General features: G+C 53.8%; 11 protein-coding genes and 2 non-coding genes across 13 annotated transcripts; 8 read left to right on the top strand and 5 right to left on the bottom strand.

Annotated features, from left to right (window-relative positions):
* Positions 1 to 1854: 1854 nt before the first annotated feature.
* Positions 1855 to 2814, top strand: M409DRAFT_63033 (uncharacterized protein; the record flags this gene model as incomplete). Its single annotated transcript, XM_033815413.1, has 4 exons — positions 1855 to 1917; positions 1975 to 2214; positions 2271 to 2740; positions 2793 to 2814. 4 exons carry the CDS (start codon positions 1855 to 1857, stop codon positions 2812 to 2814), a joined length of 795 nt encoding a protein of 264 aa, XP_033673198.1.
* A 32-nt stretch (positions 2815 to 2846) lies between these two features.
* Positions 2847 to 3845, bottom strand: M409DRAFT_63034 (uncharacterized protein; the record flags this gene model as incomplete). Its single annotated transcript, XM_033815414.1, has 1 exon — positions 2847 to 3845. One exon carries the CDS (start codon positions 3843 to 3845, stop codon positions 2847 to 2849), a length of 999 nt encoding a protein of 332 aa, XP_033673199.1.
* A 651-nt stretch (positions 3846 to 4496) lies between these two features.
* Positions 4497 to 4570, top strand: M409DRAFT_t8. The gene has a single exon. It is a non-coding gene; the product is annotated as a tRNA-Ser (tRNA).
* A 4040-nt stretch (positions 4571 to 8610) lies between these two features.
* On the top strand, positions 8611 to 9363 carry M409DRAFT_17547 (uncharacterized protein; the record flags this gene model as incomplete). Its single annotated transcript, XM_033804104.1, has 1 exon — positions 8611 to 9363. The coding sequence occupies one exon, from the start codon at positions 8611 to 8613 to the stop codon at positions 9361 to 9363; it is 753 nt and encodes a 250-aa protein (XP_033673200.1).
* Positions 9364 to 9600: 237 nt separating this feature from the next.
* On the bottom strand, positions 9601 to 10961 carry M409DRAFT_50030 (uncharacterized protein; the record flags this gene model as incomplete). Its single annotated transcript, XM_033811430.1, has 2 exons — positions 9601 to 10826; positions 10883 to 10961. The coding sequence occupies 2 exons, from the start codon at positions 10959 to 10961 to the stop codon at positions 9601 to 9603; spliced, it is 1305 nt and encodes a 434-aa protein (XP_033673201.1).
* Positions 10962 to 11184: 223 nt separating this feature from the next.
* On the top strand, positions 11185 to 12249 carry M409DRAFT_50031 (uncharacterized protein; the record flags this gene model as incomplete). Its single annotated transcript, XM_033811431.1, has 1 exon — positions 11185 to 12249. The coding sequence occupies one exon, from the start codon at positions 11185 to 11187 to the stop codon at positions 12247 to 12249; it is 1065 nt and encodes a 354-aa protein (XP_033673202.1).
* Positions 12250 to 12731: 482 nt separating this feature from the next.
* M409DRAFT_17550 (uncharacterized protein) lies at positions 12732 to 13621 on the top strand (the record flags this gene model as incomplete). The annotated part of the gene is made up of 2 exons (XM_033804105.1): positions 12732 to 12756; positions 12822 to 13621. The coding sequence occupies 2 exons, from the start codon at positions 12732 to 12734 to the stop codon at positions 13619 to 13621; spliced, it is 825 nt and encodes a 274-aa protein (XP_033673203.1).
* Positions 13622 to 13984: 363 nt separating this feature from the next.
* M409DRAFT_17551 (uncharacterized protein) lies at positions 13985 to 14692 on the bottom strand (the record flags this gene model as incomplete). Its single annotated transcript, XM_033804106.1, has 1 exon — positions 13985 to 14692. One exon carries the CDS (start codon positions 14690 to 14692, stop codon positions 13985 to 13987), a length of 708 nt encoding a protein of 235 aa, XP_033673204.1.
* A 210-nt stretch (positions 14693 to 14902) lies between these two features.
* On the top strand, positions 14903 to 15594 carry M409DRAFT_17552 (uncharacterized protein; the record flags this gene model as incomplete). Its single annotated transcript, XM_033804107.1, has 3 exons — positions 14903 to 14946; positions 15000 to 15057; positions 15112 to 15594. The coding sequence occupies 3 exons, from the start codon at positions 14903 to 14905 to the stop codon at positions 15592 to 15594; spliced, it is 585 nt and encodes a 194-aa protein (XP_033673205.1).
* Positions 15595 to 16610: 1016 nt separating this feature from the next.
* M409DRAFT_t9 lies at positions 16611 to 16714 on the top strand. Its single transcript has one exon. It is a non-coding gene; the product is annotated as a tRNA-Ala (tRNA).
* Positions 16715 to 17233: 519 nt separating this feature from the next.
* M409DRAFT_17553 (uncharacterized protein) lies at positions 17234 to 19445 on the bottom strand (the record flags this gene model as incomplete). The annotated part of the gene is made up of 3 exons (XM_033804108.1): positions 17234 to 17395; positions 17453 to 19176; positions 19241 to 19445. 3 exons carry the CDS (start codon positions 19443 to 19445, stop codon positions 17234 to 17236), a joined length of 2091 nt encoding a protein of 696 aa, XP_033673206.1.
* Positions 19446 to 19793: 348 nt separating this feature from the next.
* On the top strand, positions 19794 to 20638 carry M409DRAFT_17554 (uncharacterized protein; the record flags this gene model as incomplete). The annotated part of the gene is made up of 4 exons (XM_033804109.1): positions 19794 to 19866; positions 19921 to 19967; positions 20028 to 20219; positions 20276 to 20638. The coding sequence occupies 4 exons, from the start codon at positions 19794 to 19796 to the stop codon at positions 20636 to 20638; spliced, it is 675 nt and encodes a 224-aa protein (XP_033673207.1).
* Positions 20639 to 22739: 2101 nt separating this feature from the next.
* M409DRAFT_17555 (uncharacterized protein) lies at positions 22740 to 23923 on the bottom strand (the record flags this gene model as incomplete). The annotated part of the gene is made up of 2 exons (XM_033804110.1): positions 22740 to 23573; positions 23630 to 23923. 2 exons carry the CDS (start codon positions 23921 to 23923, stop codon positions 22740 to 22742), a joined length of 1128 nt encoding a protein of 375 aa, XP_033673208.1.
* Positions 23924 to 27805: the final 3882 nt, after the last annotated feature.

The following is a 27805-nucleotide window of genomic DNA, read 5'->3' on the forward strand; positions in this document are numbered from 1 at the left end:
TCTCCTTCGCCGTACCCTCTGGTGCTTCAGTCGCTGACTCTTCATCTTGCACTTCCTCAACTTGATCCCATCGGACATGAACGCCAGCCAGCGCTTGCAGTGCAAGTGTGGCTGTGAGCATGGCAGCCAGCTGAGAACCCGCGGCGTGCAAGAGTTGGCCTGGCTGAAAGTCAGAAGGATCCCTTGTGCATTGAATCGGATGGAATCAGGCGTAGGTAGGTGGTGATATCAGTTCTCCAAGGTGAAATATGGGTATCGTCAAAGGCGCTCTCGGTAAGAACACAGCGAATATTGTTGTTCATCATGCAGCGTAAGAGGGAAGAAAAGAATGCAACATACTGAAGCTTCGCACTGATCACAGGTTGACATTAGTACTCAGTCACCCGCAAATGAGGAAGAGAAGTGGAGGTAATGAGTCTTGTCAGAGATTTTGATTTCGAAATGCTTCATAGTTTGTACCATGTATCCGCGGATGTATTTGACATCATTCAAAGACTTCAAGAGGAGGAGTCGCACGTACCTGTGGGCGTATTCGTTGTTTTCGACTCGACCTGTGAATGACAAAGTCAGCATCAAGCCAGCAAGATCGCCGAGGTAGGCATCAGTGGGTGAAGTCTGCAATCAGGCTGCCAATCATCAGCTTGTGTATTTCAGTCCCGTTTGAGAATAACGTACCTCATTAAATCAGAATTTTCAGTGTTGTACGTTCACAACGGCCCACGTTCGTTAGACAGTAGACCGTTCAAACAGTGTGAATAGTGATCATCATTGCTAGTCCATGGGTGTAGGAGAAGAGAGATATGCTAACCTGCGTGAACAGTTAGCCGAGTGCTTCTTCTGGTTATGCTGATCACGCAAGTGCAGTCCGATGGACTCAGTCGACGCTTTCTCAACAAAGCATCTCTTCGCCAAACACCCGCAAGGATTGTACGTCCTCACTTTGATGGGTGCCAGCTCCGAGTGCAATCTGTCCGCCCGTTGCGTTGTAGGACTCATCATTGGAAAGGGCGGTTTTGAGGGATGAGTATGATGTACCTGAGCACCAAGTCAGTACAAGTTCTTCAAGATCTTGCAGGAGCAGAGTATGATGGTTGGGGAAAAGTCAGACAAGGCTGAAACTATTATTGACAAAATCGACATGGGGTATTTAGTTCGAGGAATGCCATATTGTCACAGTATCATCACGAAAAAGGCTGATAAGTAAAAGTGAAGAGCGCGTACCTTTTGAAAAAATAGATTTGATGGCTGGCTCATGGAGTAACGCTGTGGTCGGCGCGGCTGGCCATCACTCGAGAGGAGTATCTGAGAGAAATTGTCAGTCGGTGCCAAGGTGGAGCGGACGCAAGCTGATATTGAAATCGACAGTGCTCAGAGTAATTCTAGAGTTTGTATGAATCCTTCATGGTTTTGTAGGATTTGGATTGTTCGTGATGTAGCATCCTTGACTGGGGGGTGGAGGAGTAGGTGAGGACGTACCAATTTTTGCCGGACATTTCGGCGGCTGATAATGCCTCAGCCAGCGCCATCAAGTGCAGCTCGTGCAGCAGAAGCTGCAAAGCTCGAAGCCATGGCGGCGGTCGATGTGCTCGTCGAGATGCGTTTGATGGTGAGGATGGGATGAGAAGGGAGATTATTTTCGAGAAAGATTGGCAAAGAGTGCCGCGGCGGATCCGTGCACCTAGCGGCGGGAGAGGCCTGAATGCCTGAGGCGACAAATATAACGACATCGTCCTCTCCTCAACGTCCCATCTCTGTCCCATCGTCGACCATTATCGACATCAAAGTATGGTGCTCAGATACCATTCGACCAAAATGGCTCTCGCAGCTGTAGGACAAATTACATCAACGTCGTCCATGACGCATAATCTCGCGCAGTGTCGAATCGTTATCAAAGAGGCAGTCGATGCTGGAGCGAAGGTGATACGCATCATCATCGAGATCGCTTGATCCATCTACTTATTACGCTCCAGGTAGGCACTCTTTCTTCCAGAAGCTAGCGATTACATTGGCGGATCACCAGAAGAAAGTATCTCCCTTTGCAAGCCGGCCGATAAGTCGCCATTCATTTTGGGCCTGAGGGAAGATGCAAAGAAGTACTCATTGCCTATTTCCGTGGGCGTTCATGAACCTAGTGATGATCCAAAGAGCCATCGTATCAAGAACACTTTAATCTGGATCGATGAGAAGGGGGAGATAGCTCATCGTTATCAAAAGGTCAGCCGTGTCTGTCGTCCTCATCATTCTAGCGACTTGCTGATCCGTTCGACAAGATCCATCTCTTTGATCTGGAGATCAAGAATGGGCCCATCATGAAAGAAAGCAACACCACAGAGCCAGGGCGCGAGATTCTCAAACCATTCGACACTGCTGTCGGCAGGATCGGCTCCATGATCTGCTTCGACTTGCGATTCCCCGAGATCGCACTCGCCCTCAAACGCCAACAAGCAGATATCCTGCTCTATCCATCAGCCTTTACTGTGCCAACGGGAAAGGCGCACTGGCTGCCGTTACTGCGAGCTCGCGCCATTGAGTGCGAGTGCTATGTGATCGCAGCCGCGCAGGTGGGCAACCATAATGAGAAGCGAGTAAGCTATGGACATAGCATTGTCATTGATCCATGGGGCGAGGTTTTGGGCGAGCTTGGCGGCGAGAAGAAGGACGAGCCTGAGTTCATTCTCACGGAGATTGACTTTGAGAAGCTTGACAAGATCAGGACGCAGATGCCTCTTTTGAGACGAACGTGAGTGGTCGGACGAAGCAGATTGAGTCGATAGGATGCTGACTAAGCGCAGGGACGTCTACCCAGAGGTCTGATATGAATATTGAATGTGGTATACATTATGATTTCAAAGTCCTCGCGTGATCTTCCCGAATACCTGAACACCCTCCCTGCCAAGAGCAGTTCCAACGCCCATGACGGACGCACCTACTGATCGCATTCTATCAAAGCTCGTTTTGTCACATACTCCGCCAACACCAATGATATCGATGTCTCTCAGTTTCTCGTGTTGATCTAACATTGATCGTATCGTCCTCACATTGCCCAAGGACAGCGGGTGGAGAGGTGCGCCTGCCATTCCGCCAATGCCCTCCCCAGATGCTGAATCCAATGCTGGCTTCCCATCGGAATCCTGGAGTATGAGGCAGGATCCCAGCGTATTCGTAGCGGTGATGAAGTCGACTGGGCCTTTTGAGCTGCTTCCAGCCAAGAGAGCATCAATGAGGGATTGATACTGATCGTGGTACGTATAGGGCGGGGTTTTGATCCCGATAGCTACCCTCCGCTGTCCAGCTGTTGTGTCGATGCCAGCCAGTGCGTGGAGATATTCAGCAAGAGCGGAAGATGAGTACGCTGGTGGCGGTTTGTCCGGGATGTTGGGGCAAGATAGATTGATCTCCATACACAATGGAATCGAGAGGTGTGCTTGAGTCCCCTGAATCTTGCGATAGCACTCGGCTACCGCTCGAGCGCTGCCGGTGACAGAGACGATGAACGGCTTACTGTCTTGTACTTGTTGCGGCAGACTGGATTCTTGAACCACCTTGATCAGGATTGAAAGGTATTCTGAAAAGAGTATTGGACTATAGCCCAGAGTGTTGAGGCTTCCGCTGTTGGATGTGGGAGTAGCATGTGCGGAGTTGGCGGGTTGCGGAGTATGATCGCTGGCATCGAAGAATGCGTACTGGTGGATCGATGGGTTGTGATCGAAGCCATCAAGCAGGCTGGTTCTGATCGTGACTGCGCCGGTCGACTCGCAGTCAAAGAGAGCTTGAAGATCTTCCTTGGTCGTTGCCCACGGGCAAGCTGAGTTGAGCAGCGGAGGGTCAATGTTTGGGAGAGGCATTCTTCTTTCTCGCCGATGGTTCAGGCAGCCGGTCTTGCAATCTGTGTTGTCCCCCCTTGATTCTTTCGACGAATGTTAGATGTGTCGACGTTCTTTGGCCAGAAATATGGTGGTAAGGCATCAAGGCGCCGAAAGTTTGGGCGTCGACCTCATCTCATGCCCACCACAGCCTGATGGTCCAAATATTTGGGCTCAGATCTTTGAATGGTTGAATTATGGAATGAGACATATCGATATGCCAATCGTGTTGTCCGCCGTGGTTTGATAGGCCAGGAGTTGCCTCTCCGGGAAAGCCGCACTAGCTTTTGCAGCTCAGCCCAGGCGTAGCTTTCTACCAGGGTATCATTCTCGCATATCCGAAGGTTCAAGCGAAGAAAGCAGTCGATAAAGAGCTCTCTGTCCTCGGCCAGCCAGCGAGAAGCAGCAATTTTGACCTGTTCAATGGCAGTCTTGCCCAAATCGAAGCCACGTCGAAAGATCTAAACACCGCCGTTCTGGTGTCGCCCCACCCACGCCGCCGCTGTTTGAGAAGTCATAATTTGATTACAATTTTCCGCTGCCATCCAATCAACGGTTGTTGATGGCCTTCAAGGCGTTGGTGAGTCGAACTCGACTGCATCTCTTCATCTCAATACACCTGCTAATTTACTCTCCAGTAGCAAAGTGGTTACTGCGATTGACTAGAAATCAATTCCCTTCGGGGGCGTAGGTTCGAGTCCTGCCAACGTCGTACTCTCTTGGCCTTCTTTTTGCATTCTAATATACCTGGTGGTCGTTAAGGAGGTGAGGAAATCGAAATTTTGGAGATATGAGATTTTTTGGTCGAGGCTCGGCCCTGCAGCCTTCTATGCCGTTTAGAATGGAGATGCCGGCTCTTTTTAAGGGATTCTACTTTCATTCAGAACGATAGAGCATGTTCGGTTTAGTTTACAACGATATCTCCAGGCCACAGGCTCTAAAATGTGGACACGGCTTCGAACGACGGTGACGTCGAGACAAACGTTTTGCACACATGGTTCAAAGACGATTATGGGCGCCATGATGTCGAACACGACATGCTCGGCTTCTTAGAGGGTTGTCATATACTGGTAAGTGGAAGAGACAAGTCGAAATGTTCTCTCCCCGGCTGCCATATGAGGCTGCCATATCAATTCCCAATGTATCTTGGAACGAGCAGCTATATGTCACAGATGTGGCCTTCGGCATCGACGTTGAGCATCAGATGAAGCCTGGCCACGATAGTCCAAGTACGAGGCTGTCAACTTTTCCTAATAGTTTGCGAGCAAGGGGAAATTGGAAGTCGACATAGTGAACTTGCTTCGAGATAAAGAATGACCCCCAGTCCCCTTCTCAGTCTGGGAACATCTTTGAGTACCCTGAAACGTGACAACATAGACATCCTCATCCCAAGACCAATTGAAGTCAACGCTGAGCTTGACCTTGCACCTACATCGACATCAATCAGTCATCTGAGCACTCAATGCAACGATCGAAAGGTCAGAAGGAACTCACCTTAAGTGATTGCTATGAAGCAGACGGAATAAAATGGATCCAGCCCTAGGGAATAGATCAACATCCAAGCCAACATCTTCCTTAAGATTCCCATGGATGTTGCCAAGCTCAATCCCTAAGACGGACATCTCAACGCCCAGACCATTAAAATAAGCGAGAGTCCGAAGGACCGGTTCTTCAGCACGATAGCGGCGGAGGTGAAGCAAGACGGCGCCATTGGGACGGTCACCGTCATCGTTGCGTATTTGAGTACTTGAGCGGGAAGGCAAAGTAGGTAAGGAATAGCCTAGCAGGATAGCTTAGCATAAGTCCATACAGGAAAGTAACATCTTCAAACAACCACCCTACTTCGCCTCCCTCCCACCACCACCACCACCACCAACCTTCGTCTCAACCAACTCCCGATAAATCCTCTTCAGCTCCTTAACATCACTCCTCAACTCCTCCACTTCCTCCTCCCTCTCGCCCAGCATCTCCAGACTAGCATCATACCGACTCTTCAACGCATGGATTTCCTTCTCCAACTCGGCAGTCTTGGCTTCACCACCGCGCTTCTCTTCAACTTCCCTCATCAACGCCACGACTTCGTTCCTCGCATCGTCGCGCTGTGCGCTGAGACGGCCGAGCTCGTCCTTGAAGGAAGCCTTTTCGGATTCGAGTTTGCGGACTAGCGAGGACATTCGTTCGACGAGTTGGATGGAGGGTCCTGCGCCGGGTCCGGCGGTGGAAGTGCTGACGAGGTCGTTGATGGTGCGTTGAGGAGAGGAGTGGTCTTCGTAATCGCCGACTTCGCTGATTCGCTGGGTGTCAACCTCGATCGATGGTGTTGGAGGCATGTTGTGGTGCTCGAATGAGAGTGTTGACTCCAGCCGACTTATCGACGGCGAAGGCTCATTGGAAGTTGCCAAAGCACGAGCAGATGACGGCGTAGGCGTAGGCATGACTGAGCTGCGTCGGCTCGATGGTCGATCTGTGTGGAGTGCGCTGAGATCGTGAGAAGCCAGCCTGGAGAACGTCTTGCGTTGGGCGATGTCCGTTCCTGAGCCCTTCCGTGCAAATGTAGCATGCGACTCAGCACGAGGTGAGCCCAGGACGTTCGCACCAGAACCCAGTTCTCGCCTCCATCTCAGCTTCTCCTCTTCCACACGCTGTGAGATCTCAGCATCCCACACTTTCCGTTGTCTTTCCAGATCAGCCTTTGCGTCAGAACGAGCTGTTTCAGCTTGTTCGAGTCTGGCAGTCAATGTATTGACTTGTTCCTGCTGATTTCTCAGGTCCTGTTCCAAGGACTTCATCTTATCGGTCAGACTCTCCAACTCCTCTTCAGCCTTTCGGGATTTGGTTCCGACTTCTCTCGCCTTCTTCCTCGCGTCACTCTCACGCTTGCTCGCCTCATCCCTCTCCTTCTCCAGCGCTGCAACTCGAGCGTTAAGTGAACCCTCAATCGTTTCCCAATTGCCCTTCGCGAGAGCATACTGCTGCTGGAGGGTTTCGACTTGCCGCAATAGCTTGACACTGCTCTCGCCTTCGCCACCACCTCCAGAGCTAGCACTCGCCTCTTCTGCTCTTGCTCGCATAGCTTCAACACGAGACTCCAATCCCGAAATCTCATTCTTCAACTCGAACTCCCGCACATTGAAACGCTCCAACTGCCGCTGTGCTTCCTCCTTCGTCTTGCTGATCTCTGCAACTGCTCTGTCCTCGGCAAGTTTCTTCTCGATTTGAGCATCCTCGAGCTCATTTTCCAGATCTGCAATTATGCCCTTTTCAACCTCTGAAGCCTTGCTTGCAGCATCATTCTCAGCCTTCGCAGCTTTCTCTTTGGCTTCCTTGAGCTGTGTCGTCAAGTTCCGTACCAATTCTGCAGCGTTCTCACGATCCACGCGTAATTCTTCGACTTGCTTCTCAATACCTGCGACTTGTCTCGACTTCTCGTTCGCCTGCCTTTCTCCAACTTCCGCTTTCCGTAGCTTTGCTTTCAGATCTGATTCTGACTTCTCAACTCGCTCCAATTTCTTCTTGAGCTCACTCTGGGTCTTTTCATCTTCTGTACCCTTCGCACGAAGCTTTTTGATCGTTTGCAAATGTTTCATCTCAGTCTTGCTCAGCTTCTCGCCCTCCTCCATCAGCAACGCAATCTTCTCATCTTTTTCGGCCAATTGCTTTTCAAGGCTTCCCGACGAAGCAGAAGCATTCGCCTCCTTTGCAGCAGCCACAGTCTCCTTCGCTAGGTATGTGAGTTTGGCTTGCAGGGCATCTATCCTCTCCAGATACACATGCATCTCCTCTTGTCGTTGAGTCTCAGCTTTCTGGTAATCGGACTGCATCTGATTCATCTCGGCCTGAATCTCATTTGAATCCTTACTCCCATTGGGAACATCAGACGAAGGTCGCGAGGATAGCTCTTCAGGCGAGACCTCAATCGAAGGCCGCGAGCTTTCGACAGAGACTCGTGCAGGGTTGATTGGAAGCGCCGAAGCGGAAAGCGTTCCAACCTCTTCACCGGCCGCCTTGTCCTCGTCTTCCTTAATAGCCTCTTGGTTCTGAGCTTCTGTCTCGCTCACCGTAGGCTTCTCGACCTCTATGTCTGGTACAGATCTCGGTGCTTCCAATGAACGCTTTACCTCACCGCTGCTCCTGAGACTGTCCGCATCGTTCGCTGGTGTAGATGTCCTCGATGGAGCCCTCTTCTCCGTCGCTTTCGCCAATCGCTCGGCCAATCGATCGTTGACCCTGGTCCTGGAGGCGTCTCTAGAACCTGAAGCGGACACATTCGAAGAAGGAGCCCCGAGACGGCCAGAGTTCGTTCGCGGTCTGTTGGCTTTGGCTTGCTCAGAGGCGCGCTCTTTCGCGGCGATTTCGTTCTCATCGGCGAGGATCGTATCTAGACGCGATTCTAGATTGGTGATTGCACTGGAGAAGACGGAGCCCCATCCTCCTCCCTTCTTCTGGGAGCTCATAATTGCAATTTCGTGGCTGGTTGGTCGATGTCGGGGGTGTACACGCGCTGTCAATGTTTCTTACGACGCCGCATTGCAGTTTTCGCTATCGGGCGCGCAGATAGTGCCGCATGTCTTGGAGATCGTGTAGTAGTGCCAAGTTCGAAACGAGGATGTGAAGTGCAGAGGTGGTTGTACCGAGCTGCAAGGAACACCGTCGTCAGCCATGTGGGGATGCCTGGACCTTACTCACTCACTCAGTCCAAGCTAACCTAACCACACTTCTTCCCCTCCAACATGTGACAACCACAACAATGTCCTACACACCGCACATCTACTCGCCTCAACCCCAGGCCACACCAATCTACTCCTCCACCCCGCCCGCACCACCACCCAAACCCTGCGGCTCCTCAACTCCCTCCAGAGGCCCTCCCCTCCCACCACCACCCAACGAACCCTCCGAACTTGACGGCAGCCAACCATTTCCCCAGCAACCGCACCACCAAACCCAGGTCCAACCCTCCATCCCCGCAATCGAAACCAACTGGCTCCCTTCAGCTCTCAAAGACAAAACCACCGGCGACCTGCACCACTTCCTCTCCACGCCCGCCTTACAAACCGCCTACCTCTCCAACCCAGAAACAACCCATCCTGCGATCCCCGCCTCAGAAGCCTACCTCACACCCTTGATAAACTCGAATCTCGCCCTCGCAATCTCAGCACTGGAACTAGAGACTCGACTCAGCAGCCTTCGCGAACGAACACAATCGCGACTCCTAGCTCTGCGAGCGCTGGAACAGCAGCACAGGACGAAGATCAGTGAGACGGAGGATGCGTTGCGGGATTTCAGTCCGATGGCGCTGTATCAGAGGCTGAATGCGAGTGTGCAAGAGCAGGAGTTGCTCGTGAGGGGCGTGGAGGAGAGCTGGTTGGAGGAGGATGGCGTGGCGTCTGATAGGGAAGTTGGGGATTTCGTGAGGAGGGTGAAGGAGGCGAGGAAGGTTGCGTTTCTGAGGAGGGAGAGGAAGAGTCGTTGGGATGAAGGGCGAGTAGGTGGATGGCGTTGAATAATGATATAATGAGGGGTAGGTGGATGGCGTTGAATAATGATATAATGAGGGACAGGATATGACAATCTTACGACAGATGGTGGGGATGGAGACGGATGATGGTTGTGATGGAGTAAAGAAGAATGCTTGCTGGACTGCGCTATGTTACACGCTCTCGAGCTGTCGACGGACTATACGCTTTACCCAAACTCCACGCTTCATGCTCCTCCATAACACGACACGATCCGGACTTATCTACAATACCAGCCTGCCGGGCTCCTGCTCCAAAGCGAGCTTCATTCGCTCGAGATACTCAGTAGCCTGAGCCTCCTCACCAGCCTCCGCAACGATAGAGAAGATATTGTTCGTGGCCGAGATCCCTGGGGCTACTGGAATTACAGGCTTTGGTGTCTTGGCCTTCTTTGGTGCGAGGAAGTCGATGATGTCCGGCTTCTTAGTCGACCTGGCTGGGATAGGAGCTGGCGTGATACCAGTGATGTTGGGGAAATAGTGGCCTCTGCTGCTCTTTGGTATTTGGTCAAGACCAAGAACAGCATTGAAGAGGTCGTCTGCAGTCGGTTTCCGGTTCTTGTTGACGGGGAGGTCGTCATTGGCGAGTTCCGAAGCGCGAGCGATGAAAGTCGACAACGGGAGGAAGATGCCGAGAGAGTCTTGCACTCGCTTCTGGGTAGCGATGACGGAGGAGAGGCTGATGGGGATGGCGATTTCGGTTGCTTGTATGGGCTCCTCGACAGCAGCTTCTTGCTGCTTAGTCTGCTCAGGCTTGGTCTCTGCTTTCTTCGCAAGTTGAATGTTCGAGAGGTCTAGGTGCGAAAGCTTCTCCAATCGAGCAGATGACTGCGCAGGGTATTCCTTGTTGATCTTGCCCAAGTATGCCAACACGTCTCCCTTCAGTAGTCGTCCCAGCGGGCCAGTTGCAGGAATGTTCTCTGCATCCGCGGCAGACAGGCCATTCTGGTGTAGAATATGCTCCACTGATGGATAGAGTGGGTACTTCTGCTTCTGCGCCGTACCACCCTGCTTCGCATCGCTCTGAGACGTTTGTTGCGGTTCTTGTTGTCTCTCAGGCGCCTTCTCCTGCGTCTCCTTCACATTCGCCTCTTCATCTCCCTGTTGTGCGCCTTTGGCATCTTTCTGTCCCTGACTCGGACTGCTGTCATCTGCGGGCAATTCCAAGCTGCTCACGTCGTCGCCCAGCTCCGCAGTCACTGCTATCCGTTCGCCGACTTTGACACCCTTGGACCCATCCTGCTTGGTGATCTTCATGAGAATACCGTCGTCCTGCGCCTCCACGTCCATTGTCGCCTTGTCTGTCTCAATCTCTAGCAGAACATCTCCGGCGGAGAAGGAGTCCCCCTCCTTGAGCTTCCAGTTCGCAATGTTTCCTTCGGTCATTGTGGGGGAGAGGGCGGGCATTGGGTAGTTTTGGGCAGCTCGGTCCTGCGCAGAGACTTGAAAGCCTGGGATTGATGTTAATCGCGGTCCTCCTCCTCATGGTTGTTCTTGTTGTCCGTACCTCTGCGGGAGACATATCGCGGAGCATATCTGCTTGCAATGCGGGCTGAAAGCCGCGCAGTGTTGACGACGCCCGCCATTGCTGCGCAGACTGGCTACAATTGCAATGACTGCTCAAATGTGCGGTGAAGAGTGAGGCCTTCCCAGGTATTGTCGTCGGGAAAAGGTGAGAGCTATTCTTGTTGGGATGAGAAGTCCGGAGGTCGGGTGGGAACGTTGCACGCGGCCCGAATTGACTGCAGCACCTCCGCCCGCAACTTTTTGTCTCCTGCACGCGTCTTCACGTGTCACTATCGGAAGAGGATGGCAGCATCGCCAATGGCATCAAACATACGACTCCTGCTGAGGTTGCCGGCCAGCCTGAGGCATTCGATACTATCAGGCCGCTCTGCACGGTTCGCATCTAACGGCCAATGCTCCTTCATCAAGACTTCCTCATCCAGGATATTCGCATCCACCAAGAATTCCCCCCCGCCACGGAATGGCCCCAAGTCAGCGAAGAAGTCTTCCGGTCAATATCCGGCGCCTTCATCACAACCTTTACCAGCCCGTTCGAGCCCAAAAGGTCCCTCCACGCCGCCGCAGCCTACACCGGTCCACTCAAGAGGCTCGGCCGTTCTATCAAGAATCAACACGATCGCCCCCAATCTCGAAAGGGTTCTTCTCTACACCGCCCCACGACATGGCAGCTTCTTTGCGATGTCATACATCGCTGGTTCCATCTTCGTGGTAGGGGGATACCTCGCAACAGTGACATTCATAAAGGACGAGCCCGGCAAGCCAAAGTTGAAATGGTGGGCGAAAGCCACAGCAGCATTGCCTGCTTTCTTCTTTGCCATAATTGGAACGACTTTCATCTTAGCTCCAATGAAGATGATCAAATCCATTGCCATTGTCACACAGAACGGTGGACGGATCCTCCGCTTCGAGGTGAAGAGGAAATTACCGTTCATGAAGCCAGACATCATGGAGACGCCGGTGTCGAAGGTGGTGCTGGATCGTGGCATTTCTAGTGCCTCGACGAATGTCAAGATACACAACGTTCCACTTTCAGAAGCGAAAGCCTTTACTGAGAGCTATTTGTCGAAATCTCAGGATGCTTCACACAACGGCGGCGTGCTGAGTCGGCTCTCATCGTTCAACAAGTCGCTCGTAAATGCATGGCCTGCATTTAAGCGAGACATCGGGCGTATGTGGCTGCGTGAATCGATGGCTTACGTTCGCATTGAAGGCAATGGCAACTTCAAGGTCGACCTTCAGGGATGCTCCCTTCTCGACGAAGGCAAACCCTTGCAGAAACTTATCAACATCGACCCCGACCAAAAGCAAAGCGTGTGGAGCTGGCTCCAGCGCATGTCAGGCGCTTGAGCGAGTTGTTAACCTAAAGAATATTCATTCGGGATTGAACCCTACCTCACAGTCCACAACAGGGGCAAAAAACCCAGTACAACTAGGACGCCCCGCAAGAGTTAAAGCCAACAACCACAGAAACTAGTGCCGTTCTCACGTGTAAGCTGAGAATCGGTTCTAAAGACGCACGAAGGACGATCCCGAAGCAGTTCGCGAGCTTCTTCACGGTCTGCTCGAATGCTGGCCAACTCATCGGACCACGAGGGTGTCATCTGTGTTGTCGGTGTCCATTCCAGTGCAAGCTTGGTTTTACTAACTAGATTGTGCGCTTTGGCTACTTTCAGCTTAAGCTGGGCAGCTGAAGGCTAGCGACAAACCATTGAGATGGTGCAACATTGTGGCGGAGCTGAACGGGTCGAAGTGTATAAACAGAGAAGTCTCCTCTAAAAGAGAAATGTATCCAAAATCAAACTCAACAAACATTCTCATCCCCTCTCAAGATGGTCAACTACGCTTTCGTCCTCAGTAAGTCTGAATTGTAGCAACTACCTATCTGCCATACAGCACACAATGACTGACTGACTTCCAAGTCCCACTCTACATCTACCCCGAATCCCCAACAACCTGGCAACCCCTCTACAATGCCGCCCAAAACCACCCAAACGTAACCTTCCAAGTCATCGTCAACCCCAACTCCGGCCCCGGCGCAGGTGCCTGCCCCAACGGCAACGACACAAACTACATCAACGCCATCGCAACCCTCAACTCCATCTCCAACATCAAAACCCTCGGCTACATCCACACGGCAGCCTCCTCGACCTGCGGTAGCAACGGCCAAGCCATCTGCGTTTGCACCCAGCCCCAATCCGCCCTGCAGGCCAACATTTCGACTTACCAAAACTGGCCAACGGCAGGATGCTCGAACAACAACAACAAGGACATCCATATTGACGGGATCTTCTACGACGAGTCCCCCTCCAACAGCACCTGCCTCGACTACATGCGCCAGATCACCTCGTACGCCAAACAAACCCTCACGCGCGGCAGCACGGCGCTCTTCAACACCGGCGTGGCAATTCAGGAGACCGGGTACTGGGACATCGCAGACTACATCAACGTCTTCGAGAACAACGAGGCGGCGCTCCGGACCGTCAACGTCACACAGTTGACGGGCGAGGGGAACTTCGCTAGCCAGTCGACGTTGATTGTTTATGGGTATTCGTCCGGGACGGAGAGGTTGGCGGAGGATGTGCAGGATTTGTTGAGTGTCGAGGATGGGGAGGGGGTTGCGGGGCTGTATGTGAATGATTTGAGTACGTTTGCGGCGTTTCCGACGGTTTTGGAGCAGTTTGTTGCGGATGTGGATGTTGTGGGGCAGGGGAATCAGTGAGTGCGAGAGGACAGGGCTTGCTTCTTATAGTCTCTCGTGATCGGGGCATCATCGTATCATTTAAACGAAGACGCATGCCTGGACGTTGTTATTCCACTTTCGTCTTGCGGTGTTGTTGTTATCTGGCCCCATTCTCAGCTAAGGCTCCAATGGTGTTGACGGTGTGGTCTGCGTTTCCTTCAACATAGTTGCCTCTGGTTCAACCGAGTTTGACACCAGCTGATGGCCTTTCTCAGGTCCACCATCCGAGCAGGCCGAGACCATCCTCATCAAAGCCGACAAGCCTATGTTGACAGCAGCACCATTTCAGACTCCGCACACAAGGTGGCCATTCATCAATCCCATCCTCCCACCAACAGACCCTCATCCCTTCCCCAACAAATCCATCACACTCACATCCCTCTGCATAACAACCGCCCCCTTCGGCTCCAACCTTCGATAATACCCCTCCTCCCTCCCCACCTCCCTGAACCCCCGTTTCCGATACCACTCCAACCCCAGTTCATTCGCCTCCCACACATGCGCCCCGACGCTCGAGATCCCATAATCCTCAATCGCACGCCTCGTCAGCGTATGCAGGAGATGTGCCGCGATTCCATGTCCGCGGTAGGGGGAGAGTAATGCCAGCGTGCTGAGGTAGAGCATCGGTCCGTCGGTTTGCGATGGTGAGGGAGGGTGGGCGAGAAGTCTGCATCTGATTGCGCCGACCAGGCGGCATTTTTGTGCGGCTTTCAGGGAGACGTCGTCGTGCCAGAGTGCTAGGAGGGTTATGTTGTTTATCAAGGGGTCCTCGATGATTTCTCGGAAGAATTTGTCTGAGTAGGGGATTGGGAGGAGCAGGCTGATGAGGCGTTTTAGGTGGGGGATGTCGTCTTTGGTGCAGGGGCGGAGTTCGACATTTGGTGGTAGGGGGGTCATATTGGGAGTCGTGGCCAAGGTTTGTTTCTTTTCGTTGGCGACATCTTGATCGATTGCCTTGTCCTTAGATGGTAAAGCGGCGGCGTGTTGAGGCGTGTTGTTGGATTGCGGCGGCGGTTCACGGACAGTATTGGGTTTGTTCAGCCATGTCATAAGAGAAGACTGAGGCATCTCTCACGCAAGTCATGTTTGTCGTGTTGTGGTTTGAAACGCGTGCTCTTCAATTGACGTGGTCGAGGTGAAGTCCGCTCGGAAAATCTTCGGATCCGCGGCCGGGCAATGCAGGAACCAGCAGCAGCAGAGCAAGAAACAGCTTCAACGTTCCGACTACTCTCTGTCGCAACACCCATACCAGGACGAAGCATGGGCAACGGCGGGTCCAAGCCGGAGCAGCACATATTTAATGCGTATGTCATCCACCATATGAGCCATTGGATATCCCATACTGACGAGCGACCAGAGACGCCCCGGTGCGGTTAAGCCAGTCCGTCATAAACAACCTCCAGAACAGCCCTGAGGTACGGAGAGCTCCCCACAGAATCACCGAACTCATCACTCATATGAAATTCTAGACCGACTCAACCCGCGCCCAAGACCTCGAGCTCAAAGTTCAAGACCGCGTCAACTCGGAGCTCAAACGAATCCGCGACGCCCAAGCCCAAAAACTCGAGTCCCTGACCGCCTCCCTCACCACCAACCCACCCAAAGAAGACTCCCCATCCGCCGAGCCCCAGCGCGCAACCACCGGCCTCGCCTATCACCTCAGCTCCCCCTTCTACCACGACTCCACCACCAAACTCGACACCCCCGCCAACACCGACTCCGGCCGCAGCCACGACAGCGTGGAGAAAGAGATCATGGATTTGAGAGCGAAGCTAGACGCGCGCAAGAAGGTGGAGCAGGTGCCAGTGGAAGTGGAGAAGGCGAAGGAGAGTCTCGTGCAGTGTTTACGGACGAATGATCGGAGGCCGCTGGATTGCTGGCAGGAGGTGGAGCAGTTCAAGGTGCAGGTGGGCAAGTTGGAGCAGGCTTTTATCCAGAAGGCGGGGAGGTAGATTGTTGCGGAGGGAGAGATGGGATGGGATGGGATGTGTATATACCCTAGTGTATTGTCGAAAAGCAGGTCGGTGTGTACAACGATGGGTTTGCTTGAGATTTTATCTTTTGAGATCTTAAAGTTCATGTGCTTGTAGAAGAGGGCAAGATGAGTGGGCATTTCGTTGAGTTGGCGTTGAGATATGACAGTCTGCTGATAAGTTACAGTGGGCGTGCAACTGCAAGAAGCTGCATGTTGAAATTGGAAGAGCATCAGAAGACTTTCAGATGAACTCCAAGCCGAATATCTCAGACCGCTATCGAACATCAGGCACTGCAGGCTGTCTGTGCGTTCTGCTCTGTTCAGTCGAAGCCGCTCCTCGTGGACAGTACAAAAGTATGGACATCATGACCTTCGTTGGCAACCCAATCAGCATGCGTTCTTATCACCCTTCGACCGAATGGCAGACATTTCGTTACGGCTTGTAGAAAGGAACAGCCTGCCACAACCTGGACCTATCTTCTTGCCGCACGCATTGCATGCCACTGGGATGAGTACCTTTGGTGCCATGCTGTCGCCGTCTCACACGCAATGTCGGCGAACGAAGTCCTCGCAAAGCGGCGATTGACACGAACCATGCAGCTTTCCGCCATTACCGTGATCAATGCGGCATGCGGGTAACGTTTGAATCGTAGCAAACAGCTCCAATGCTTTGCATAAATGTTCCTTCCTACTAGTAAAGCAGCCAGAGCATTCCGTTGTCACGATATCGTCGCCATTCGCCGTTCCAAGGCTGCGAGTCTCATATCAGGCTTCCCAAGAAAACTTCATCATATCATCTACTACAATTCCAGGTAGAAGCTAATCCATCTGTCCAGCGGCATCTACACGGCGAAAAGGACCCAAAAAAGCCAGGGCAACACAACCTGTGATCGTCGTTCGGCCCGATTGGGTCAGATTTTTGAAAATTACCTTCTTTTGTTTTTCATTTCTCCCCGTGACATATCGTACGCCTGAGTTCGATACAACCTTCCAGGGCTTGTGGTCTAGCGGTATGACATCTTCTTAGCACCTGAGTAACCTCACGGGCGCTCATGTTAAGATGGAGAAGGTTCCCGGTTCGACTCCGGGCTAGTCCAATTTTTGGCGTTTTTGCTGCAGTACACAAATTCAAGGCTATCACGAGCGTGTTCAGGAGCTCATTTTGCGTTGGGAAAAGTTTTGCAATGGCAAATGTTAGCAGCAGGAAGAACCAGATATGATGGGCAGGCTGGATAAGTTGATATGAAGTCGAGAATTTCTGCTTTTGATTTTTTTGGGGATGCTTTGTTGAGGCAGACGAGACGACTACTGTTCTGCAAAATAGCCACGGTCTTCTTTGAGGAGCTCAGAGCACAGGCATCGTCGTCGCAGAATCGATAGACTTATACGAACATGTCGATACCCAATGAGAGAATGCCCACGGCATCTTGTTGAACGATAGGCAAAAGGCTGTTCTGTATTATGAGAAGACGCACCTCGCTACGCCTTTGGGACCTGTGTGCCGGATCCAATTAATGCTCGATCAAAAGCAGGTAATCTATACTATTTGCATCCTCCTCAAGACCTGTGTTACAAAACTCATACAAGACGCAATGCGTGAAATAGAATGCAATTTTTCACTCTCTCCTCTTCTTGCCCTCCTCCAGAATACCGAGACGAGCATCAGTCTTGCCTCCACCGACGAGAGCACCGATGAGAGGGTCCTTGGTGACTTTGTCGAGCGTGTCTTGGTATGCTTCGACCGCCCACTGAGGCGTGTTCAGCTTGGGCCAGTTGACCTAGCACATCCTACGTTAGCGGAATGAAGGTGATGTTGTGGATGGTGCATGACTTACATATAGAGTTCCATACGTCCACATGAACCGGCCTGCATATCCAGCAACTGCGAGACTGAACAGCGTGAACAATCGCAGCGGCCAGATGGTCGAATCTGGCAAGCGATTGGTGCTCACACTGATTACGACAAAGAATACGCAGAAGCCCAGCACATATGGCACAGCTTGAATGACGAGCGGTCGTCGATCTGCGAATTGATGTGCTGATCCGATTCCGGCAGCGTCTGGGGAATATGCACCGAGGAAGAGGTCGAAGGCATCTTGTCTGGGCCCGTCAGCGAAGTTGTTACGCACATATCGCGTGCAGCTGTTGTTCAAATCTTGCAGCATTCCGGCTCTGGTGCGATTGCCTGTGCGAGTAAAGTCCGTCTTCAAGGCACCTGTGCCAGAGTAAGTCTTCGAAACAACGTCCGCATTATCTGCCCACACGTTGCGGAAGAGGTGCTCGAAGGTTTGGTCATCTTGCGCTGTCTCGCCTGGTCTTAGCACGCCCAAATCGATGAGCATGCGTGTGAGTGTCCACCGACCGAGCATGGACTGTACCACATTCGTGCGGTCGAGGCAGTCCATACAGTTTGTCCTCACAACAGCCGTTTGCTTTCTCCGAACATCGATGCCACCCGAAGGCATGTCGATACCGTGAAAGTAGCCTCCAGCTGTAAGGCCATCCTTGAGTTGATCGAGCAGCAACTGCGCTCTGTGCCATTTCAATCCTTTGGTCTCATTGTGGAAGTCGAAGTAGATGTAGTGGAGGTGGTCATACCAACTCTTCTTGTCGGTCGGCTCAATGACGTTGAACTTTTCGTTCGTCTTGCGGTCTGCTTCTGTTATTTCTCGCGGTGCTGATTGTAGAGTTTTGACCAGCTGCTCGTAAGCATCCTTAACTCTCATCTCACGGCCCTTCTGGTTGACCAGATTGACCATATAATTCTCGCCGTACAGCGAGATCTGCTCGTCAAAGTGCTTTCGAGCTGCATTTGCCGCAGTCTCCACACCACGAATCTGTAGCTTAGGAGTATAGTGCAAGGTGTTCACCTCAGCCCAGAAAACTGGAACACTGCCGCGGGTCTGCACATAGGACAGTACTTGGGTCTCAGGTCCGCTGACAGGCTTGCCGTTCATGAAGCCTTGATCGCCAGCGAAGCTCGTCATGCCACTCGATGCGTTGTCGTTGAGAATGATGCCCTGTTCGGTCTCGTTGAAATTCGACACATGACCTTGCTCATCAATTCCGCGCGAGAGGTATCGTGTGCCTGTTCTATGCCTGGAGCGTCGTGTGATGAGTACAAAAGTAAGAGCATTGCCTTTGATCGATGTGTTGGTAATGCTCATCATGCCATACATGATAGGTAAGATGTATGGATCAACCGCAGGTTGAGGTGCCGAGGACAGTCTCCCGGGTGTCTTGCCTATTCGGAAGTCGATGAGAGAAGAACAGACGAATCGATTCCAGTAAAAGCGATCGTCCGCTCGTTGCCACAAGGGCTCATTGGCATCGCTTTGTGCCTGGCGCTGGAAGCTGTTGGTCAAGTCGAACGAATAGGAAAAGTACATAGGTCCAGTCTTCATGAGAGTTTTCAGGTAATTGAGGTAGGTGTCCTCATCTGGATCATGGATCTGACGTTCGCGCAGAGGCAAGAACTCGGTCGAAATGACTTTGTAGATTTGATGGCCCTTCAGTCGACCAACTGGTTGCGACTTGGTGATGATGATCACGTAGCTATCTAAACGAGTACAGTTCAGCACTATGATCAATAGTTGGTCCTCGCCACAACCGGGTATCCATACCTAGCCGCAACTTGATGATACCCAGAATCCCGGAGATGCTGGACACACGGTGGCCTCCGGTGAGCTTGCCATCGTTGAGTCTGAGATCGCCAGATGGCCGGTCTACCACAAGAGTTGGAGCATTGGGTGACGATGGCGAGGAGAAGGCGTAGTAAGTCGAGGACGCGTGTACGTTGATGTCTCGGAACGGGAGAGTCGCGCTCATGGTGGGCGCAACTACTGGCCGAAGTGTAGGTATCGGCTTCACAAAAGGGAGGTCGTCCAAGGTGAAGTGGTCGAGATAGAGTCTGAATCAGCAGCAAGGGTGCTCGCTGTAGGACAGGACAGCTTGATGTCTTGGCGTGTTGGGAGACGCGGCAGCAGCAGCTGATGACGTTGGTCAGGTGATCCAGATCGGTTGTCGAGCCGCCAAACGAGACCAGGCCACAATCAATCATAGCAACCGCTACCACACATCTTGCACCACAACAACCAGCAAACCCGCCTACAACACCCACCCCTCGCCGAGCGCACCACCTCAAACCTCGTCTGCAACCCATATCAGCACACTTTGATGGCGTCAAGAGTGCAGCAAGGCGGCCGTCCCGGAGGCGCTCGCTTTGCCCAGTTCAAGCTGGTGTTACTCGGTATGCGCATGGTCTAGAAGTACAGATATATCACATGAGACTGATTGATGGCAGGAGAGTCGGCCGTCGGAAAGAGCTCGCTCGTTCTCCGCTTCGTAAAGGTGTGATAGTCCCCCAGCAAAGCCATACAGCTGCCTATCAGTATCTGACTTTCGATGCAGGACCAATTCGATGACTACAGAGAATCCACCATCGGCGCCGCCTTCCTCACGCAGACGATTGCCCTAGATGAGCAGACCACAGTAAAGTTCGAGATTTGGGATACTGCAGGCCAAGAGCGATACAAATCACTGGCGCCCATGTACTACAGAAACGCAAACTGTGCGGTGGTGGTCTACGATATAACACAGGCGGTGAGTGGAGTTGATTGGAGTCTAGAAGAAGTGGACGTGGGCTAATACTCGAGCAGAGCTCATTAGACAAGGCCAAGGCATGGGTGAAGGAGCTGCAGCGACAAGCCAACGAGAACATTATCATCGCACTGGCTGGCAACAAAGCCGATCTTGTCGCCGAGCAACCTGACAAGCGCGCCGTTCCAACCGCAGATGCTGAGGCATACGCAAAAGAGGCCAACCTGCTCTTCTTCGAAACGAGTGCCAAAACCGCTGAAAACGTCAAGGAGCTGTTCACTGCGATTGCGAAGAAGCTACCGATAGAACAGGCAAGTCAGCGCGGTATGAGAGGAGCTGCTGGCAGATCAGCGGGTGTCGATCTGGGATCACGGACGGAGCCAGGATCAGGTGCCGGTGGACCAGGAGGATGCAACTGCTAGGCGATGCTATCACGGCAGGCAACGGAGACATGACATCCATTTCATCGACACGACCACTTCCTTTTGAGCATTGAGTCCAGATCAGCCGATACCATGCGTGTGGAGAAGAGCAGCACCTGTTACGTTTGGTGTGGAAGACTTTGGCTAGGGGCGTTGAGGCGCTCTTGTGATACCGCAGGTAGCCGGAGTTCAATTACAGTTCAAGTTTTTTTAGCCCGTCCGCATTGACAGCACGCAGATGAGCCTGATGGGATGAGTATGAGGGGACTAACAGAAGTCAACATCTCCACATGAGATCAGAATCATGAATCCATTCCATATGATGGCTGATCAATATCCGCGAGAAGAGGTTCTCAATATTGACTATATTAGAGCCGAAGATACAGTTTGCATCACAATGCTACCCTCACCCCCAACTAGCATTTGCCCACGGGGACCTTTAATGAGCTACACAGGACTTCCGATTACTGTCACATCAGCATGAGCTCAACCAAGCAGAACCAAACGATCAAGACGCCAGGACGGCAGATCACTCAGCTTTCTTCAGCCAAAACGCCCGAAATCGTGAATAGGTGGATGCCGAATTCAAAGGGAATGGAGTGTCGGACGTCTTCATTGGGAGGTCGACTTCTCGACAGTATGCAGGATCTCGCACTCAAGAAAGGTGCTTGGAACGGCTGAGGGAGGGCCGGCTCATGATGGGAGTATATGGAGAACGAAAAGGAGAGAGTGGATCAGGCACGAGGGAGAAGCGCAGAGAGCTGCTGCAAACCCCTGACGGATTGCATTCTATTCAAGACAGAAGAAAGGCCCAGAAGGCTTCACTCACTCCCTCCGTCACTCAGGCAGCGCATTTCAATGACAGTGGTGACAGTAGGTATGCATACCAAAACCAATATCTCACCAACTTAACAGACATCTTCCTCCTTTACTTGTCACTTTCACGAAGCACGCACGTCACGAGAGAAAACCATACATGAATCCCAACAATCCCATCCAGCATTGTTTGCCAGTACCAGGAATAAGCGGCAGAACCATCACAATCCACCAAACAAGAAGCCCTCCCCACATACGTAGAGACGAAATAGACAAATCCACAACGCCCAAAAAGGAACATTGCGACTCGTATATTTCACCATCATACTCATGCTCATCGTTGTTGTCATCACTTCCTCATCACAAGCCAGTCCAGTCCAGTCCAATCCCCAACCAACACCCGCTCCCGTCAAGTCTCCCGTCCTCTCCAACAGTCCCCTCGCCCCGAGCCGTCCGAATCGTGCATTTCACAAACGTAGCCGCCCGCGAAAGCAAAAAACGTGCGAAGTCCAAGAAGCCATCTGCTGGAACGGTCCGTCGAAGGACGGGCGGGAACGAAAGCCTTCAGTTGACTTCATTTCTTCTTCCCAACTTCACTTCTTCTTCGAATCCCAACTCACTCACAGCCAGAAGACGACAGATGGTCTGCGGAAACTTTTCAAATATTGGCATACAGGCCACACTCCATGATACCGACTTGCTATTTACCACATACCCCGTTGCCAGAAGAGAGCCGCGCTCTGTCTTTTTCCCCATGTCGTTTGCCGCAGAAAGAACATCATTAAAAAAACAAAGCAAAAAAGAAAGCCTCCCAATGCTGATTGCTGCTGTAGAGACAGTCGCATCAAGGCGCGCACTGTTTTTTGCTGATGGAAAAATCGACACGCAAGCCACCCAGAATCCGCAGCAGTCGAAAACAAAAACGCCTTCGCACTGAAAAGCATGTACTTTCGCACCGTATCCCGCAACGCCGAGGGTATCGTGCTCCCATTATCAAACCCACCGGCATTGCCTCTGCTGCCGGACCAGAATGTCTGAGCCATCTGCAGAGCATTGCCCGTGGCCGCACTGACCTTTGACAGCCAGACGCAGTGCCCCAAGAACGCCCATCCGATGTCTCCTTATCCTCATCGCAGCTCATCCGTCTTTTCTGGAGTCCCGCTCCTTTGGCGGAGTCGAAAGGTTCGCCTGAACGCCAATATCCCTCGTGTTGTTCTTCCGACCCGCCTCTTTCGCGACGTTGCCATTGGCGTCGTGTTCTGCTGAACGAGTCAGCTTCCTTCTGCTACTTTGGCCCGCGGTTGAGAGCCTGGACCATGCTGTTGTCCGTAAAGGTGCGCCCTTCCAGCTTCGCCTGGCCAACGAGATCGTTGATCTTGACGCCGGAACGTTGCACATTCGCCGCAGCGGAAGTCGGAGGGGCGCGACCATCACGAGACAACGGCATGCCAGGGTGGTGATGGAAACTGTTGGGAGTGCCTGGAGGCCCAAGCGTGTGCGGCGACGAGGACGCACGCGAGCCGTCGTACGAGTACGCGCTCTGCGGCGACGCACGACGCGCCTGGGCCATGGGCTGGGTGTAGTATGGCTGGGGAGGATAGGGATAAGAGGTGGTAGAAGAAGCGGGCGACGCACCAGCAGGAGGATGACCAGATGGATCGGGGTAGCTGTACCCGTCACCACCTGGACCACGATGCTGAGGCATTTGCGCGTGCGCGCCCGGGTTGGGTGGCGGAAGGGTAGGTGTGTGTGGCTCGTCGTTTGGCCGCTTGCGACCGGCGTCAGAATTCGTACCTTGCATCTGAGGAGCGCCTTGAGGAGGCTGCTGCGGATACATGGGCGGCTGCTGGTAGCCCTGCGGCGTGGGAGGATATTGGCCCGGTTGCTGCTGCTGAGGTTGGTATTGCTGCTGGTCGCGATTCGCATGCGGTGGGAGAGGCTGGCCGTATGCGCCATACAGCGGCTGGTTGGCGGGTGCGTTCTGGCCCCGATACAGCGCATGCGCCGGGACGAATGCCTGAGTCTGGGCGCTCACGGGAGTGAAGATGCACTCTTGCGAGAAGCGCACGCAGTTGGTGCAGCGGCCGTCCTCAGACTGATCGAAACCAGAGCAGCGAATCTGTGGTCGCCTCGTCAGTTACGCAACTTTTGCCCCGAGGCGTTTGCAGTACATACCTTGCGTCTCCGACAGTAGTGGCACGCGATGGCAGTACGCTGGCGAGGGGCGGGCTGAGCTGGAGGATAGCCTCCCATCTGTGGCGGCTGCTGCGGATAGCCTGTCGCGAAGACTGGAGGAAGTCGGTATGGGTCTGGTGCGTTGTGCAGCACGGGTTGTGGGAGAACTGTCTGGGCTGGCTGGCCTGGATGGCCTGGCTGCGTGCCGGGTGGAAGCTGCTCGCCATCTTGGTCAGTATTGTTTTCAGTGATGTCTTCCGAGGACAGTGCGGGATCAATAGCAGTGCCGCCCATGGTGGTGGGTGTTGTGTATGCGTGGGTGGAATGCGACGAGGGATCGGGGGAAGTTGTTGGTGTTCGCGGTGATTATGATGAAGGTAATGGAGCAGCGGAGCAAGCAGGCAGGGTTCAGAAATCAAGGTCGAAAAGTGGAAGCGAGCGAGCACGCTGTGGAACGTAGAGCTGGTCACGGCTCTTGGCGCGCTGCAGCAGCCCGGCTTGAGTTTAGAAGCAACTTACTTGTTGTGCGTAATGTCCATTTGGCGGTTGAGGCGACCACTGGCCATTGTAGTTTGGCGGCATGTTGGGGTAGGTGTTGTTTTGAGGTGGGTTGTTCGGGTTGTTGTTTGGAGGTTGGTTGTTGTTGTTGCCGTTGCCGTTGGGGTTGTTGTTGCCGGCGGGGTTCATGATGGCGGCGGCGTCGAGGGTCGCGATGATGGGGTGTTTGGTGAAGTGAAGACGGGCGGCGAGACGGGCGCAACCGCTGTCTGGCAAGGCTGCCGGTGTTGCAGCAGTGCAGAGCGAAATGCCTGACGTCGCACAAAGTCGAGGGGCGGGCCGTGAGATTGGCGATTCGCGACGCGGCTGCTGCTGTTTGGAGGCCGCTGCGGCGGTCGCTGCTGCTGATTGTGCTTGCTGCTGATTATTCTGCGACGGCGGACCGAAGGCGCGACAGAGTGGTGACACAGCAGGTGGTTCGCAGCGCGGGCGCACAGGGGTGATGCAATGGCCTGGCGGGTGTTAGACAGCGAGCGCGCGCATGGAAGAATTGTCGAAGGAAAAGAAGCGACGGGGGTGTCCCAAGGCGCTGGGACGGCGGGATGGTGGTGGGGTTAAAGAGGAGCCACGCTCGGCGAGCGCACGAGCACAGACAGGGCGGAGGCAGAACAGTGATGGTAAAATGGCACGAGCAGCACCACACCACCACCAGCACGAGACACGACCTGTGACGAAGACGCTGCCGTCGCCGTCACTTGTCACTTGCTAGTCACTGACACCTGCGTGCTAGAGCTGGGGCCGGCGGTCCCCTCGAGTGGCTCGCCGCCAGGCTCTCGTCAGGCGCGGATGGCCCAGCGAGTCCCGCTGCCGAATGCGATGCGGTGCCTCCAACATGGGCAGCAGCCCAGCAGCAGTGGATGGAGTACCGTCGTGTCGTGGCTGCGGCTGCGGCGTGGCGTGGCGAGCGAGTGGGCCGTCCGTCTTCCTTCGCCCGCTGCTGCTGCTGACCAGCGGCGCGCTACTGCATCGCCGCCGATCCTGCAGAGGGTTGTGATGGAAAGGTACGTCCCGCCTCGCTGCGGCTGCACGCTGCCTGTCGCCGGCGCCGCATCGAATGACGCTCGGGGGATTGGGCAGGGCGGGAGAGGGGTGCACTTACACTTGCCTTACACTACGGTGATGGCGACCAGGAGGCCTGTCGCTGCTGCTGGGCGGGCACTCGCCAACGTGCAGCGCCGTGCGACAGAGCAGTGCCGAGGTGGCAGCGAGGCGATGATGAGTGGTTCGCAGGACTGACTGCGATCAGCCGCGTGTTTCACCGCCGACGCACCCACCTTTCTGGTTCTTGGTCCACGCCAGACGGTCGCGGTCGCGCGGCCACCCAACTCGCCCTGCGACTGGTCAGCACTGCTGCGAATGAGGAAGCGAGATGACCATCTGCAGCCCATTCTGCGGCGACTCGGCTGCGCTAGAAGGCAGCATGCAACGCGCCGTCCAATGCCCGCCCACCGCTGCGATCTGCTCCGTCTCGGCCCTTCCGTTGCCACGAGGCAAGGCGACGGACGGACGGGGGATGTGGTGCAGCGGTACAGCTCACTGCCAGCTGCCTCGCCGCTGGTCTTCGCGGCGCAGGTCAAATGATACGAAGGGAATGCCTGCTTACCTCGACCAACTCCTGCAATTCGCTCCTCACCGCTCTGCTGTCACGCTGCCGCTCGTGCGCCGGTGTGCTCGACCTAACGACCGTCGGTCACGCTCAAGGTGTGCGCGTGCGTTAGAGGATGCAGAAAATGTCCTGTCGCCAGCCAATCAGAGAAATGGACGCACAAATGTATTGGATGAGGGTGCATGCCCGGCGGCCCTGACGTCAGGACTACCTGGATCCGTGAGAAATTATCCAACATACCTCGTACAGCTATGCGGGTGCTCTGCGCTGCTGCTCGGCCGGCGGATCTGAACTGCATCAGCTGCTGATGATATGGGTGGTTGGATTCGACGCTGGACTCACCTTGGTTGCTGGACTGCACGCCGATGCACTTGCAGACGGCGTATCTCGGTTGGGTGTGGGCCGCTGCAGCCGTCAGTAACCTTGAATACAGGCGTTGGACCTTGGCAGGAACTTGAAGGCTGGCTGAACGGAACAATCTGGATGCGTCGCAGTGCCGAACCTTGAGGGGGAGTACCGCTGAGTGAGCCTATTTGCCGACGTCGTTTGGCTGACGACAACGAGTATCGATCAGGCTCCGTGGTTGGGATGGGTGAATTGTTGACCCCAAAGGCTGTGAAGAATCATGTCAGAACTGCTGACGCAACAAGGTGAGGATGAGAAGGGATGAACTCTAACCGAATAGGCTTCCGTTTGGTTGTCTTCAAACGATAATGCTTGTGGACAGCTTGAGACACTGACTCGCAAGAACGAAAAGGAGTGTGAAGACAGATGAGCACCTGCGTAGAGCCACAGGCCTTTATACGTATGCCATTCGCTTCGAGAAGGCTAGGCATGCAACACGGGGCAAGCAAGCTGCCTTCCAAAAGCCCAAGTGTAGGTGCTTGTTTGGGTATGGCTCCATGCATTTCAACTCCCCATCACTTTTCATTTTCAATCCCACTACTCCACTTCGCTCTTCTCCATCCCTCGACTTACAATACTTCTAGGCGGTATGCATACCAATGTGTCCCCATGTTCCCAGGCGGTACTCCACAGCCCTCTCGCGGCGTACGGCACGGCACGACGGAGGCTTGACATGATATCCTGCATGGTGGGTGCGTGCATGTGCAGTGGCAGAACGCGGGAGGGGGCCCCCATGATGCCTGCGAGAGTTACACGACACCCTACAGACAACATCACCCACCGTCAACCACCTCCAGAGCGACGACCCGAGATGCGCGGCATCACACCACCTTCCTCAAACAGAGCCATCCACTGGCATGCTCGACTTCAGTGGAACGCAGGAAGAATCATAAGACCGGTCAAATGTTGACAACGCCCATCGACAACCACTCAAAGCACTTGCTGCGCCGCTCATCTACCCGACCAGGCAAGGGATGGGGATAGCCATGACCCGGGTATGTAACAGCGCCTGCGAGTTCGGACTCGCGCCTCCTGCTGATGCCGTCCGCCAAACCTGCTCTCATCAATCTTGTGCTCGCCTGCCTGCATCGCTTGTGTTGCGCCGGACGGCGTCGAGATTCAAGCGCCTAGGATCTTGCGACAGCCAAGAGTGACAGGAGCATCCACACTAATGTACGACTGCGAAGCGCACCTGCAAGCACGACTTGGATTTAGAAAGTCAGAAGCATTGGGCAGACGACATTCATCGAGGGCCGGTCGGTGACACTGCAGACGCACATAGGGCTCGCCTACTTTAGGTCCGGCCCGTGCGCCATCGCGGCCCTGAAGAACTCTATTTCACGCCTAGCTGTTTTCGAGCCTGGGTGCTGCTTACCCGACTAGGCGGCTGCCGGTTACAGACCCTCCGGTCTCAGCAAGTCACGAGTCGTCCATCGGCCAGAAACCGTCGCCAAAGCATAAAAATCGGGCTCAAACCCCGGCGGACCAGCAGAGCTCTCGTCAGCGCCGCCTGTTCGACACTGGGATCATCCTCGCTGCAGAAGGTGGCTAGATGACGGGGGCGGCACGACGCTGACGAGACGAGACGACACGAGCATGGCACCGCC

The sequence above is a fragment of the Zasmidium cellare genome (genome assembly GCF_010093935.1).
Source record: "Zasmidium cellare ATCC 36951 unplaced genomic scaffold M409scaffold_3, whole genome shotgun sequence".
Taxonomy (NCBI): Eukaryota; Fungi; Ascomycota; class Dothideomycetes; order Mycosphaerellales; family Mycosphaerellaceae; genus Zasmidium; species Zasmidium cellare.